This window comes from Dunckerocampus dactyliophorus, chromosome 13 (assembly GCF_027744805.1).
Source record: "Dunckerocampus dactyliophorus isolate RoL2022-P2 chromosome 13, RoL_Ddac_1.1, whole genome shotgun sequence".
NCBI classification, from domain to species: Eukaryota; Metazoa; Chordata; class Actinopteri; order Syngnathiformes; family Syngnathidae; genus Dunckerocampus; species Dunckerocampus dactyliophorus.
Window position 1 is genome coordinate 10,847,526 of NC_072831.1, and position 13,824 is coordinate 10,861,349.

The following is a 13,824-nucleotide window of genomic DNA, read 5'->3' on the forward strand; positions in this document are numbered from 1 at the left end:
CATGTCTCTGGAACTAAATGTGGTCGTTGAAGACCAGGTCGCCCAGGTTCCCGCACTTGACCGCCACCCGACACACACTGCACTGAACCATTATGTCTGCACACTCTGCAGGTGTTGGAGCTATGGGTGCGGCATTTCAAGCTGGGCCTTGTCGGGCCCCACGGGTGAAGGCCTGACAACCAGGCGCTTGCCTCTGAGCCCCTTTCCTGAGCCTGGCTCCAGGGTGAGACCCGAGTGTCCCATGCACCGGCGAAGTGCGGTCTCTCTATCAGGTGTTTTGCATAGGGTCTTCATTTTAGATTTGATCTATTTTTATTAGGCTGTTGAATGATTAAAATGTATTTTTATTAGGGCTGAAAATTTTAGATTAGATTGGTTGTCAGATATGGAGGGAATTTGGGGATATCAAAGTAGATTAGAGGAGGAAAAGCGGCCGGTGTTGACAATTCACTCTGGATGTAAATGCATCACCCACCGTTGTAGCCGGCCATAGCCACCTGCTGCCTCCCGCACACACTGCCCGCCATGCGCCAGCAACAAGCCCCGCCAACCACAGCTGCCTGTCGCCTCCTGTGTGTGGCGCCCATAAGGCGGATAGCCCGAAAAGTGATTGGATCGGACTGCCTGGGGGTCCTGCTGAGCGTAATCAAGAGGATCTCGCATCTAAGTTCTCCTTAAAGAAGGCGCCTGATCCACCACCGGTTTCACCAGTGAGTTTGAAAAATTATGTCAAATATGTTTTTGTCTTTATGGTTCCCCTTTCATATCATATAGCCCAGTGAGCCTCCCACGACCACATTCAGGGTTTCAGTCAATAATGTGAGAACACTAGAAAGAAATCCATTCTGAAATACAAAATGTGAGTTGTGGATATAAGCATTTTGTTAAATTCGCTTTGTTTGGGATGAAAAAAGCTATGAAAATAAATGTTGCAAAAATTATTATCTCTTGGCCATTTTCATTTTGTAAAAGTGGCTCAGCAAAAAAAGTTGGTGACACGATTGCCAATAGTACATTTAAAAATGTACACGTGATTGGTTTCAGTATTTGTATCGGCCATTTCACTCATGGATGATTGGTATCGGCAGCATTAAACCCTGATCGGAGCATCCCTAGACAGGATTATATATATATATATATATATATATATATATATTTTTTTTTTTAATGTATTAACTAGAGTTGGGCATCACTTCAATTTGAGCGATTGTGGTTCCAATTCCTTGTTTCGATTTCGGTTCCGATTCTCGATTCTGATTCTTTTTTAGGAGGTAGGGTCATAAAAGTTTCTAAGGTTTAAATGAGGGTGCTAACCACAATTTGTGGATGAAACGTCTGAATGTCTAATTTTTTGTATCTTTTTTTTTTTTTTAATAAATTGTATGAACTCACAGGGCAATTTTCAACCAGTATGTAAATATCAAACCATTGAAGTTGAACATAAATGTTTTCAAGTCTCTTTACATAGGAGTACACGCTCAGAAATGATTTTTATTTTTTAAAACCTCAAGAAAAAACAATTACACATCCTGTTGTTTTTGTGTTGGAGAGTGTCTTATGATACTGACTTCCTACTAACCTAATATCAAACATGTACAGTGAATGGAGTAACACTTAACGTGGGGTCTACAATAGTCATCTTCCTGGCTAAAGCTAGAGTTAACGTCAGATCGTTTGTCTATGAAAAAGTACACAGCCTTACGTTAGCTGGATATTTGAGTTGGCCACCATACTCGCAGTATAAAGTATCATTTGTTTTGGCATTGCAAATGTTGACTGCGCTGACTGTTCATTTTTTTGCAGAATTTCAGCCCAACTTTCGTGTGCTGTCGCACACTGTCCATGGTTGAAATGGATGAACACAAACGCTTCTTGACGTTTCTTCGTTGGTGTTATGCTGTCATTTTTTTCCGGTTGGCAGGCTGGCAAACATAGAAATCAATTTTTTTTTTTAAATTAACGATTCCAGGAGAATCTGAATTTTAGTCCCAGTTCCCATTGATGCTCGATGCCCAACCCTACTGTCAGGAGGGGCATGAGAGGCAGGGAGTACTTTCAATGTTACTGCAGACCTGACAACATGTACACGCTTGTATGCTTCACAGCTCTCCATTTTGTTGCATTTTCCTGGTTTCAGTTTCAAGTTCAGTCCGTACAATAAATATCAGTTTCTCAATAATATTTCAAGTAGGGTTGGTGTGAAAACCTCTCTGTCCCCTGTGCCCTAGGAGGAGGCATGTCAGAAAATAATTGACAACCACTGTTTTAGAGCATACGTACACACAGTCATAATTAAGCTTTTTGTGATGTTCAGAGTGTCCCTGAATGCATCGTATTCTTGTAATGAGAATGATGAAGCATCGTTCTGAGGAAGAACAGCTTAGAGACATTTTGTGAGTTAGAGATACATATATTGTGTTGCACTATTGTTCCTGTGTTCAGGGAAGAATAAAGTAAAAAAATAAAGGAGCATCAGACTGTTGTCTGTGTGGCTGTGGATTCTACACTGTGCCTCCTTCTACCGTCATAACAGAGGTGTGCTTGCCCTGGTGTGCATGCGTTAATTACATTAAAAAATGGTATGTAATTAATGAAATAAATTAGTTACAGTATTTTCTGACAGAAAGCAAGCAGAAAAAGACGCATTTTTAACTTTCTGATTAAGTTGGAATCTTTAAATGAGGGCACCGCTAAAAGAAAACGAGAGGAATAAAAATAGAAGTATAAAATAACCACACATACTTTTTGTGATGACAGACTGCTGTTCTCTATAAGGTCATCAGCGCTGTCCGCTTTGGAGAGCTCCCCCTGGATCAGGTCCAGAGACTGCTGGGCCTGGGATACAAAATAATAAATTGTAACCCAACAAAAAGGTGAGAAAAGTATAATTACCAATTACCAGCATAATTAGACTTTGAAATAAAATATTACCTTATAAAGATCACCAGCAACTTGTTGCCTCTCACTCTCTTCTGCTTCCAGCTTGGACAGGGTCTCGGTAAGCTGGGTTTTAAGCTGCAAGAAAAACACAACGTCCCTCGGTGTTGTAGAATGTATGGTCTCTAGGCTACGTCTGAATATGAGATGAGCACAATATACTTTTCTATGTCCTGTTATTTTCAAAATTATTTTGTGGCTGCGTTGGTGTGAACATCATGACTGTTGCACACGGCTCATCGGCTGCACTAATAACGATGTTTGAAAACACTATGATAACGCTGTGTTAAAACATCAGCACTGTCTCCACAACAAGACCAGACGGTATGATTATAGCATTCACAAACCAGATGTACCGAAACTAAAGCTAAAGCTTGTTTTTCATGACTCATGTGCTTTCAGCTGTCTGTACTTTTTAAACTGGTTGCTTTGACTGACAGCACAAAAACTTCATAAAGATAACTGAAATTTCCAGACAATGGTATAATGGACAATGAGACAAAGAGTCAAGGATGGGATGACAGCAGTGACGCGCAGTCAGGGGAGGCATGTGAGGTAGAGCCTCACCAGTCACAATAAAAAATAAAACAGATATTTATCCATAGAACTGTAAATGTACTTCTACTTCTAAATGTATTTTCTGTATGCGTCCAATTGTTTTTTTTAAAGACTTCCTTAACAAAAAATTGCTTAATTTGCACATTTCCTAATCAAGTGAGGCTGCCGCCAGCATGCCTGCCTATAATAATATAATGTTGCAGAAACATTTATTATGTACCATGACTTTCTACAGCCAGTGTAATGTCTTTAATGTAAGTGTGACATCATTATTCTTGCTAATCAAACAATAAAATACATAGAAACGTTATACAAGAGGCACTTGCAGTACCGCTGCATCCTCAAGAGGACAGGCATGCGTGCGCTGGAAGGTGCTTGTCACTGCCGTTCTTCCATAGAAGAAACGCCAAAGTTTTAGTTTTTTTGTTTTTGACAGCAGCAGCAATAACTAGCAGAAAGTCAAAAGCATTCAAAATATTTGGATGCTCTGTTGAATGAATTTTATTGCCAAGATGGAGAGCTCACCAGGAGGTGATCAGACTTTTGCAACAATGTATCAGAACTTTTCCTGGAGAAGAAAGCCTGCATGTACTTATATACAGATAAAAGGTAACACAAGGGTCGTCCAGTTAATAAATAATTAAATAAATGGGAAGTATTTGAAAACTATTTCAAAAAATTGTTTTCCACAAAATTATTCTCTTCTTTTTCTTGTTATCCTCTTAATGAGCAACCTGTATTAACATTAAAAAAACCTCCAAAAGTGTCAGTGCCTCACCAGCCATGAACCTCACCGCACGTCACTGCATAATAGTGTGAAACCTAAAGTAGTAAGTAAAATGACTTGACTAAACAGCCAAAGTTGACTAGTAAGCCATTTACAGTATTTATTAGGCACCACCAATAGAAGATGAAACACCTCAGCTGCTATGCAAGGGTATGTTAGTCTTTTCAGAGTCACCATTCATAGCCCCTCATTTTTTATATTTATGGTTCCTAAATGGAAAACATGGTGTTGAGGAAAAATACACAGTGTCCTACTAAGTAAGCAAGATAAGTGAGGTTATGAATGGTGACCGCAGAAGAACCCATCCTGAGCGTGGTAGGGAAGGAATTATTAAAAAGGAGCTCTAAGAGGTGATTAACGCTTACCAAATTCAGCTCCTCATTCTGCCTGATAGCTTCTGTATATGAGCCATCAAGTCTGGTCTGCAATTCAGTCAACAGATCTTTGAGCTGAAATTAAGTTTGAGAGGATGTGTTTACTAGAGGGGGTCTGCGGGACCTAAAACCAGTCCAGCGAGTGGTCAGTGATGTGGTCAGGCCGCGAGGCACCTACAAACGGGCTGCTGTTGTTGCACTGGCGACACACGAGAAAGCATGTTCAGTGTGAAATGGCCAAACGTGGTCTCTAAAGTTAGTCTGGTTAGACTTACAGTTCAAAAATACTACAGACATGAGGCATTTGCACAGGGTCAAGTAACAGCCACGACATCAAAATTAAACCCACGGAGTGTTCATCTTTTTGTGGCCTGAAGCATAACACTACTCAGCTCTTTCTCACCTCTCGGACCTCGGTCACGTATGTGGCACTCTCCCGCTCTGCTCTCTCCAGCTCAGACTCCAAGTGCTGCTTTTCTCTTCTCAGCTGCAAGAGATTGAGAAACATACTTTGACAATAGCAGCACCACCCACACAAACCTTGTATTACATTAGCACGGAGTTGTGAGAGGTACTTTTAAAGAACTGACATTTTCCACCTCGGCTCCATCACTTAGTCTCTCAATCTCCTGCTCAAGAGTTGTGACTTTCTGGCTCATCTAAAGAAAGAAGATAAAGATGACGTAATGAAAGAGCACACACTGAAGCTGCATCTGCAGATAAAAGTCTACCTTACCTCTCTGAGCTCAGCCTGCGACAGCTCCACCTTCACTTTCCATCTGGACTCTTCCTGCTCCACGCTGCTCTGGAGGCGCTGCAGGATGCCCTCCTGTGGGCATTGCAGGAGTTAAGTCATGCAACGCTAGCTTGAACAAAATAGTACCAAACTCTGAACTTACCGTCTCCGCCAAAACCTTCTTGTACGTCTCACAGTCTACCTGCAGAATCCTTTGGGCCTCCTCTGCTTCTTTCAACTTCTCACACAGTTCCTGGCAGGAGGAAAGCTTCTTGGTGAATGTCTTTTTAAAAAAATCTTTTAAAATACTTGATATTCCTGTTTTATACCTACCTCACAATTCCCTGATGCAGGGGCAGATTGTGCAGCTGAACTTTCACTGACATTCCTCTCAAAACTGCAGAGCCACTCCTGATGATTCTAGAGGAAAGTCAAAGTGAGGAATTTATACAAATGTTGATTTAAAGTACAAAAACAAAACAAAAAATAGCACCCATACCTGCTCACTGGGCAGAGGCACATGGGGCAGAAGCCTGTGAAGAACATTGCGGCACTCAGCTTCAGACAATGCCAGTGTTGCCTGGTTCTCCTACAAAAGTCATGACAAAGAGAGAGAAGTGATATTACAGAACATTTTGATTACATTTGGTTCATGTGATTAAAAAACATCCACATAACGGTATATATCGCCTCAATTGTCCAGATTGCTCTAATGCTATCTTGCTATCCCTAATCTTCTCACAAAGCATACTCGTATAATATCTGGCAATGATAGGCTGTGATGCGTTAACCAGCTTTACAGTGCTCTTTTTCAGATCTACACCAAGTGTCAGATTGTAAACGTCTGAAAGCACATTTGCAAGTGCGACATTGAAGAAAAGCATCTGAACTGTTCATTGAACTATGAAGATCTGCGATCACCCCAATAATACAGCAGCATTGTGCACTGTCACTGTGTGGCCTTGAGGGAGAATGCATGACACTTCACAACTATACACATTAATACACGGTGTCACTGCAAGCGATGACAGTGTGCAGCAGCTGCCAAGGAACTCCCTGTGAGCACTGTTGTCTACTGTAGGAGTGGCGGAGGAGCAGCTACGGTGCTGGTAGTTCAGCACATACCCTTCCTTGCAGTGAGAAGGCGGTGGTAAAAATATGCACACATTACTCCAACTGTAAATAGAAAAGCTATCTGGCAGCCAACACTAAGCGCTGCAACTGCACTCTCTGGACACTTCATTAGGTACACCTGCACAATCAAATTCAATTCAACATTTTTATGAAACAGTCTAACAGTACAAAGATAATGCTGCTAAGTATTTATTGACACTTGGTTGTCAGTGTAGGAATGAGATGTTTTCAGTTGTGTAGAACACTGCAACATACTGACAGGGGTTTCTAATATTTTACAATCACACAAGGGCAAAATATTAGAAACACCTTTCAACATGGTGTAAAAGCGTCAGTTTCAGTGGTGAGCAGATGCATCAGTAAGTACAGTAGTACATTTCACATTTATATACAGTGGAACCTTGGACCATTAATTCATTCCATAAGGTGAGACTAACCAAAATGGATGTTAACTGAATAAATGCGAAAAAATGAGAAGCAATGTAAATCTAATTAATCTGCTCCAGAAAGCCAAATATGTTAACAAACACATTTTTAGAGTTTGACAATAGTTTTACATCCAGAAAACAATTCAAAATGTATACAAATGCATAATAAATGATCTAAAAAGGGACAAATGAACATTTAAGGTTACTTTGACCTTCATGGAAGACGTGCCTGTTCCCAGAGACACGATGTTTGCAGCGAGATCAACCACCACCTTCCTGTTTTCAGTCACGTTAAGAATCACGTAACCTTAAATGTTCATTTTTCCCATTTATATGTCATTTATATGCATTTAGAATTGTTTAATCCATGTAAAACGATTAGACGTCTCACAAGACGAGACGATGCACGAGATTGGGCCCAGAATAACAAAGACGAGAAGAGATTTTAGTACTCATTTTAAGAAAAGCACAATGAAAAAATAAGACTGGACAAAAACTTAGTCACAAAAGAGTGAAGGTGTGTTTTAAAATGCTTATTTTCCTGGAAATAATTATATCAACTATATTACTGTCAACATTATTTTAAGACCAAATAAACCACTACTTTGAAGCGTAAGAATAGTAATAATAAATAATATATAATAATGCAATAGTTCTTCTGTCAGCTTTCACTCGGTAAAGATGCAGAATTGGTGTTTGTGACATTTTCTCGCAGGCAATTCATACTGTCTGTTACTACAAGTATATTTTATTATTGCAATGAGCCATGTTCCACAGATGGTTCCTGCACAACGCTTTGGACACCCATGCATTTTTTGCCATAAAGGCGAGGTGCTGCCAGACAAAGGAGAGTATGTCCAAGCTCTGCCTTCTTGGCTGTCTTGTCTCTGTCGGCTTGCATTATGGAGGTCTTAGAGCTTTGAGACCGGCATTGCACTTCTGCTGCACAATCAGAGGTGGAGATCCTGCACGGAGAATACTTCATCTTTGTTGACCACTTGTATTTAATTACCGAATAAATGCACAAGGCAAGAAAACACTTCCTGTCTTTCATTTTTAATGCCGCACCCGTTACAATTGTCAAAATTAACCCAGTTGGACTCAATAACACAACAAGACGTGTGCCGTATTGTATGCTAACCAGAGAATGCTTACAAACCAGAGGCAAAATTGTGGCGTAAATTTTCGATGTTAACTGAAAAACATGCTAACCACGGTGGCTACTAGCCGAGGTTCCACTGTGATTTGTTATACAGCAGTTACCTTTTTGTACTTGTAAGACAGTCAATGTTAAAATGTTACTTAAAAGACAGCTGTTAATAAATATTTCAATGATGGTGACAGTTTGACTGTGGAACAGATTGATTCTAAAATATCCATCGTTTCCTATGAGAAAAATAATTTGTTCGAGAAAATTAGAGGTCGACTACCATGCCAAAACAGATTGCTTGGCTTTTAAGTTTCCACTGTAAAATAACCACGGTATTAAGACTGTATAAAGCAAATATATTGAAATATATTGATGGGACAGATGGGGAGGGAGGGCGGGGGAACATGCAAGTAATGAGAGTGCAATACAAGAACAAGCAAAAGGATGACCATGAATCTCAGTCAATGTCTGACTGCACACTCATCAGCATGAACTTAAAGCTTGTAGTGTTCATGTTTATCGAGGTTCAGGAGGAGCCTTATCTACCAGCAAAACCAGAAGTATTTGTTAATACATTCCCAAAATAAGTAGCATAGCTTAACAGCTCGCCTTACAGCCAGTTGTCAACTTGAGGCCAAGCATTACAAGACGACTGAGCTAAATGAGTATGCAGCTTTGTTATGAATGGTGAAAAACATTTAAACTAGATCAATTATGGCAGTCAAGAAAAATGCAAATTTGGAGGGTGATGCATCAGATTGGAGCTAAAGAGTGAAATAGACTGAGATTAGGTGTCGAACCTTGACAGCTTTGCTGAGTTTTCCTTGAAGCATGGATTCGGTGGCTGACAGAGCTTCCATTGCACTCCAGTTTTTCTCCCGGAGCTCCTGTTTTGGTCAGTTCCAAAGAGATACTGCGTTCAGTTCAGCCTCAGGGAAAAGCCATTCAGTGAGCCTCAGACACGTAACTTGGATGAAGGACCATAAAGGAATGCATTTCTCATTTCAACCGTGACTGGTGCTTTTACCCGTGCACCATACTACAGCCCTCAACCTCACACCTTATGTGGGTAAAAGCAGAAGCCACATAACCCAATCGACTGAATAGTGCAGCTTTAGTGGATGCTTTCTACCTGACTACTAAGTGCTATTGTACTATTTAGTGCACTGTAAAACATTTATTTTATTCTAAAATGTCCACAACTGTGCTTTTTCCAAATCAAAGCATGAGGTAGGCGAACTTCTAATGCTCTGAATCACCCACAAGCACAGACAAGCTTGCTGGAGCAGTCCATGGCCAACGGTGAGCATAAAAAGAGTAGGCTGAAAGCACTGTTATGCAACCTTCAGCTTAAGCAATCTTCACCGATGCGTGCCATCATACTGGCACAGGACAACAACAGAATCGCAGTTTGGGGGGGGAAAAAATGGAAGCAAAGAAAATGATGCTAAGTCGCAGTGGACAGTAAGCAACGACAGGGGTGGGTAATGATGTGTGCAGTGTGCAACTCCACAGTGGGAGTGGCAAGTATTTGGGGAACCACAAGAAGGGTGGTGGATGTCTTTCAGGGCTTTGTGTTTGGACTAAGAAGAAAAGGTCCTTCATGAAAACCTACATTGTTCTTCTTTCTGTGAAGCTCCAGAGATTCATTCAGCTCAGACAGCTCACTCTGCAGATCTGACACCTGCTTCTCCTTTTCGGACAACCTGGGAGACAACAAAACTAATCATTTCTAATGAACATTACCCACAGAGCAAAACAATGTTCATGATTACGCATAAGACCTAACTCACGCTGTAAGAAGGTCTGTGCTTGGCACTGCAGCGACAGATACAACAGACTGATGGAAAGACCAACAGAGTAGAAAGATCAAGCTTGTGCTTTACATGCCACACTTCGAAGTGAGCCGTTTTCTTTGCTCACCTGCTGCTGTGCCCTCTCAATCTGGTCTCTCAATTCATTCTGCATCAATGTGATCTCCTGGTCCTTCACAGCGAGCCTGTGGCCCAGATGAGGATTCTGTTTAAAGCTCCACAAAGACAATTGGTATTCTGTGTGGAAGGGTGAGCTTACTGAGATTGGAGTTCTAGAAGCTGGGTACCCGATCTGATGAGCTCTTCCGATGGCTCCTTCTGTCCAAGATATTCTATCTCTGCCTGCAGGGTGGCAACCTGCTGCTCTAGACCCTGTGACACAAAATGGTTTCAGACAATAAGTCTAACTGGGGCAATGTGGCATCTGCAACAAGGACGACTACAACTGTAATGTATTCACTGCTACAGATAAAAGTTCACACCTCCACTGCCTTTGCTTTGGCTGACAAGCTGTCTTGTGCTGCCTGCAGAATGTCCTCCGTTGACTTCAGCTTCAAATCCCTCTCTTGGATCCTACAAGGCACAATTTAAAATTTTGAACTTTACAATATTCATCAAAGTCATTTTATTTTCTTGATCAGAAGACATGCAGACAGATGTAAGAAAGTTGACAAGTGCCACTGGTTTTCAAGGCATTGCACATGAAATATTACACAAATGGACAACACTGACACTGCAAATGTCTTACTTGCTATGCAGTTGCTGCACAACTGACTCTGATGATACCTGTAATTAAGAGAAATGAAAACATTACCCAATCTAAATGGGCATTACAAATTACACAGTATTAGGGCCACACTAAAAGTAAAAACTAAACTAAGAATAAAATTGAAATGTTAAAAGACAGATTTTTTTAAACAACAAAAATATTACGAGCAAGATAGAATAGTTGAGGATCTTGTCAAGTTATATTTTATATGGGCACATCAAGAGACAGTTTTAACAGCTTAATGCAAAAATGTAAATGTGACTGAAATGGCATATTTTGGGGGTTTGTTCACCTAGCCAGAAGCAGACCTGCCAACCTTGAAGGAGGTTTATGCATACTCCCCAAGAAACAACAAGCCATCCCTGCTTTTATAGCAATGGAACTTTTTGGTTTGTGTTATAAGAAATGTGTGACATTACCTCATGTTTTTAAACCTTATTTAACAGCAGAACATGGAAGTTATTGACTTGCGGGTGTTGGTTTTGTGGAGCAACAGAAACGTATGCGTGTACGTGCACGTTCCACATAGCATTTGCTAGGAGTGGTGGGCAGCTGCAGGAGGCAAGTATAAAGGGAGTGTTCACCGAGAGCTTGTCTCTCCACCTATGCGCAGATTGGCGTGACAACTTGAAACTGAAAGCGCAAAATGCAACAAAATGTGTACCTGCAGAGCAGCTAAGCACACTGCGTATGAGTGTAATTAAGGGTCCAAAAAATGTGTGCATGCATACACGTTGGCAAGTCTGCAGAAGCGTTTTTAACAAATATTGAATGACTTTCTTAAACATGCAGCGCCGATTTCCTCTATTTTGGGGGATCTTATACACCAGTCACATAAACCTCTGCAAAGGTCTGAAAGTCAGCCACTGTTCCATTTTGCTCTGCCAGACTGACAGCTAACAATCAAGCTAAAGCGAAAGCTAGCAGAACCAACAAGCCAGGAGTGAAAACAGCAAAAGCTCCTATGAGGAAAATTCTGGAGTTCATGGCATTGGGGGACCGGCCATTGTTGGTCGCTGTGCACTTTTGGTGAGAGCCTCAAATCAGGTCTGCAATGTAACCTCTTGTGCATGTTTTGTTTGTTCTTAAAATGTGAAAAATAAAAGACTAGAAGAACTGATAGAATTTTGTAGTTTGGACAGCAATTTTCTAAACTTCATTTACCTTTAAGAAAATAACCTCATGTGCAGTTAATCGAGTGAAAACAAAGTTTGTATTATTTCACGGGCATTGTGCAATGTTTTCCAACAAAATAAGATTGGAACATTGAAGTTGTATGCTGTCAGTTAAAAAAAAAAAAACAGTATTGGCCAAAACTGGAATCAGCAGGTGCACCCTCTAGAATAGCAGGTCTAAAAAAAAAAAGACAGCAGCTGCTGGTTTTTGACTGCTGTGTTTAGTTTTGTGTGGATAAAATAGCAAGAAGTTCTTCACATTATGATTTTTCCCCTTGTAATTATTTTTCTTGTGTGTGTGCCTGTGTGGTCGAAAAATACTTAAAACAAATATTTCCTCAGTTTTAACACTCACCTGATGCGCAATCTTTCCCTGAAGGGAAACCAATTCTTGCTTTAGCACCTCATTCTCTTCTCTCACAGTCTGGATGAGGGAAATAAATGATTAAAATAGGGAAGATTACAAAGCAGCAACGAATTGCAGATCCACTTGAGGGATGATATACTCAAATATGAAATGAAAAGAGGGACCTTTAACTCATCTTCCTTGTTAGCCACTTCAATCAACCCCTTTTCCAGGAGGCTCTCTACCGTTTTCATGTTCTCCTCCTTTTCCTGGACACTGAAATGAGACCATATTTTAAAAGGGCATTCATCTACTACAAATTGCACTTTCCCCCCCCTCACAGATAGGTTTACACACCTTCTCTGGATCTGGTCCAAAGCCAGTTGAGAGGCAGTCTGCATGGGTGGAATAAAGAGCGGGTGCATCAAACAGAGGAACAATGTGGCATCATTGAAGCTTTTCTGTGTTACAAAGACAATTTAAGTACACACCTGATCAGAAATCTGTGCCCGCAGATTCTGGATGTCTGCCTTCATTGACATGTTCTCGTTGTGCAAAGCCTACAGAAATACCAGTTGAACTGTATTACATATTAGTTAAATAATCTAACAAAAACGTGGAAAAATGGTGCAAATACGCTTTTTTGACCTGCATGTTTGTTTCTCTACTGGCTCCGCTGCTCCTTTCAGCATTCAAAGAATCCTCCAGGCTCTTTCTCTGCAACTCCTTTTCAGCCAATCTAGACAAAATGAGTAACAAATTAACAAGGCATCGTTGACTCAAAACTCCCAATAAAACCTCTACATCTGAAAAGGTAAGAGTCTCACAGCTTCTGTAGCTCCTCAATATGGGAGACATGGCTGGCCTAAATGGGGAAACGACAAAAATCTCATTAGCCTACTTACACAATTACAGCTATAGGAGCGGATATCTAATGATGACCAAAAGAAGACTAGTGACCTATATACCTGTGTAGAGATCTGGGCCTGCAGGTTCTCATTTTGTGCTTGCAGTGAACCATTTTGGGCCTGAAGACTTTTGTTTTCATTCATGAGATCCTGTTTATTAACAAACATGATTAAAAGGCAAAGAAGTTGCTCTGTATTGTATCACATTATCAACATGGTGGAAGTAAAACAATATAGTACAGTCTAGCTGCTCCATTTAAACTCAAGCCCATTTCCTTCCTTCAAAGCTAGATTTTGGGGGCCTCACCTGAGCACGAGCCTGCAAAGAGTCATCAGGAATACTATGTTGGGACACCTCCAGCAGCTCCATCACTCTTTGCTCCAGCCGCTCTTTGGACACCATGGCTTCAGCCAGGCTGCTATGCATGGTCTGAAGCTCCTTATTCTTGTTGTTCAGCTCACTCTCCATTGTCATCAGCTGACTATGAAGCTCTGTAAAGCCCACACAAACCATTTGGGTTGTTTAATTTGTCTCAACTCCTTCAGATTAGAAATGTTGAATAGTGGGATGAGTTATCACCTTGATTGGAGGCCTGAAGTTTTTCCCGGTCTGTGTTGACACTATGGAGGAAGTTTTGCAGTTCTTCCCAGCGTCGCTTAGCATCTTGTAGTTGAGCCTGGAGATTGGAAATAAAATGTTTTACATCA

General features: G+C 40.8%; 1 protein-coding gene across 4 annotated transcripts in view; it reads right to left on the minus strand.

The window, feature by feature from the left end:
* The window catches only part of ktn1 (kinectin 1), a 36,162-nt gene that overhangs the window by 4,035 nt on the left and 18,303 nt on the right, over nucleotides 1-13,824 (minus strand). For 2 of the 4 annotated variants that reach the window (XM_054796618.1, XM_054796619.1), the window contains exons 10-34: nucleotides 13,697-13,793; nucleotides 13,424-13,608; nucleotides 13,177-13,266; nucleotides 13,036-13,073; nucleotides 12,857-12,947; nucleotides 12,700-12,768; nucleotides 12,566-12,603; nucleotides 12,394-12,484; nucleotides 12,218-12,286; nucleotides 10,667-10,704; nucleotides 10,401-10,491; nucleotides 10,178-10,290; nucleotides 10,028-10,103; nucleotides 9,898-9,944; nucleotides 9,720-9,810; nucleotides 8,905-8,991; nucleotides 5,892-5,981; nucleotides 5,726-5,812; nucleotides 5,556-5,645; nucleotides 5,393-5,485; nucleotides 5,247-5,315; nucleotides 5,060-5,143; nucleotides 4,648-4,731; nucleotides 2,932-3,015; nucleotides 2,743-2,835 (exon numbers count right to left, since the gene is read on the minus strand). In XM_054796618.1, coding sequence (XP_054652593.1) covers nucleotides 2,743-2,835; nucleotides 2,932-3,015; nucleotides 4,648-4,731; nucleotides 5,060-5,143; nucleotides 5,247-5,315; nucleotides 5,393-5,485; nucleotides 5,556-5,645; nucleotides 5,726-5,812; nucleotides 5,892-5,981; nucleotides 8,905-8,991; nucleotides 9,720-9,810; nucleotides 9,898-9,944; nucleotides 10,028-10,103; nucleotides 10,178-10,290; nucleotides 10,401-10,491; nucleotides 10,667-10,704; nucleotides 12,218-12,286; nucleotides 12,394-12,484; nucleotides 12,566-12,603; nucleotides 12,700-12,768; nucleotides 12,857-12,947; nucleotides 13,036-13,073; nucleotides 13,177-13,266; nucleotides 13,424-13,608; nucleotides 13,697-13,793 — 2,085 coding nt within the window. The remainder of the gene's footprint in view (nucleotides 1-2,742; nucleotides 2,836-2,931; nucleotides 3,016-4,647; nucleotides 4,732-5,059; nucleotides 5,144-5,246; nucleotides 5,316-5,392; nucleotides 5,486-5,555; nucleotides 5,646-5,725; nucleotides 5,813-5,891; nucleotides 5,982-8,904; nucleotides 8,992-9,719; nucleotides 9,811-9,897; nucleotides 9,945-10,027; nucleotides 10,104-10,177; nucleotides 10,291-10,400; nucleotides 10,492-10,666; nucleotides 10,705-12,217; nucleotides 12,287-12,393; nucleotides 12,485-12,565; nucleotides 12,604-12,699; nucleotides 12,769-12,856; nucleotides 12,948-13,035; nucleotides 13,074-13,176; nucleotides 13,267-13,423; nucleotides 13,609-13,696; nucleotides 13,794-13,824) is intronic. The other 2 variants (XM_054796620.1, XM_054796622.1) reach the window with 2 other exon arrangements.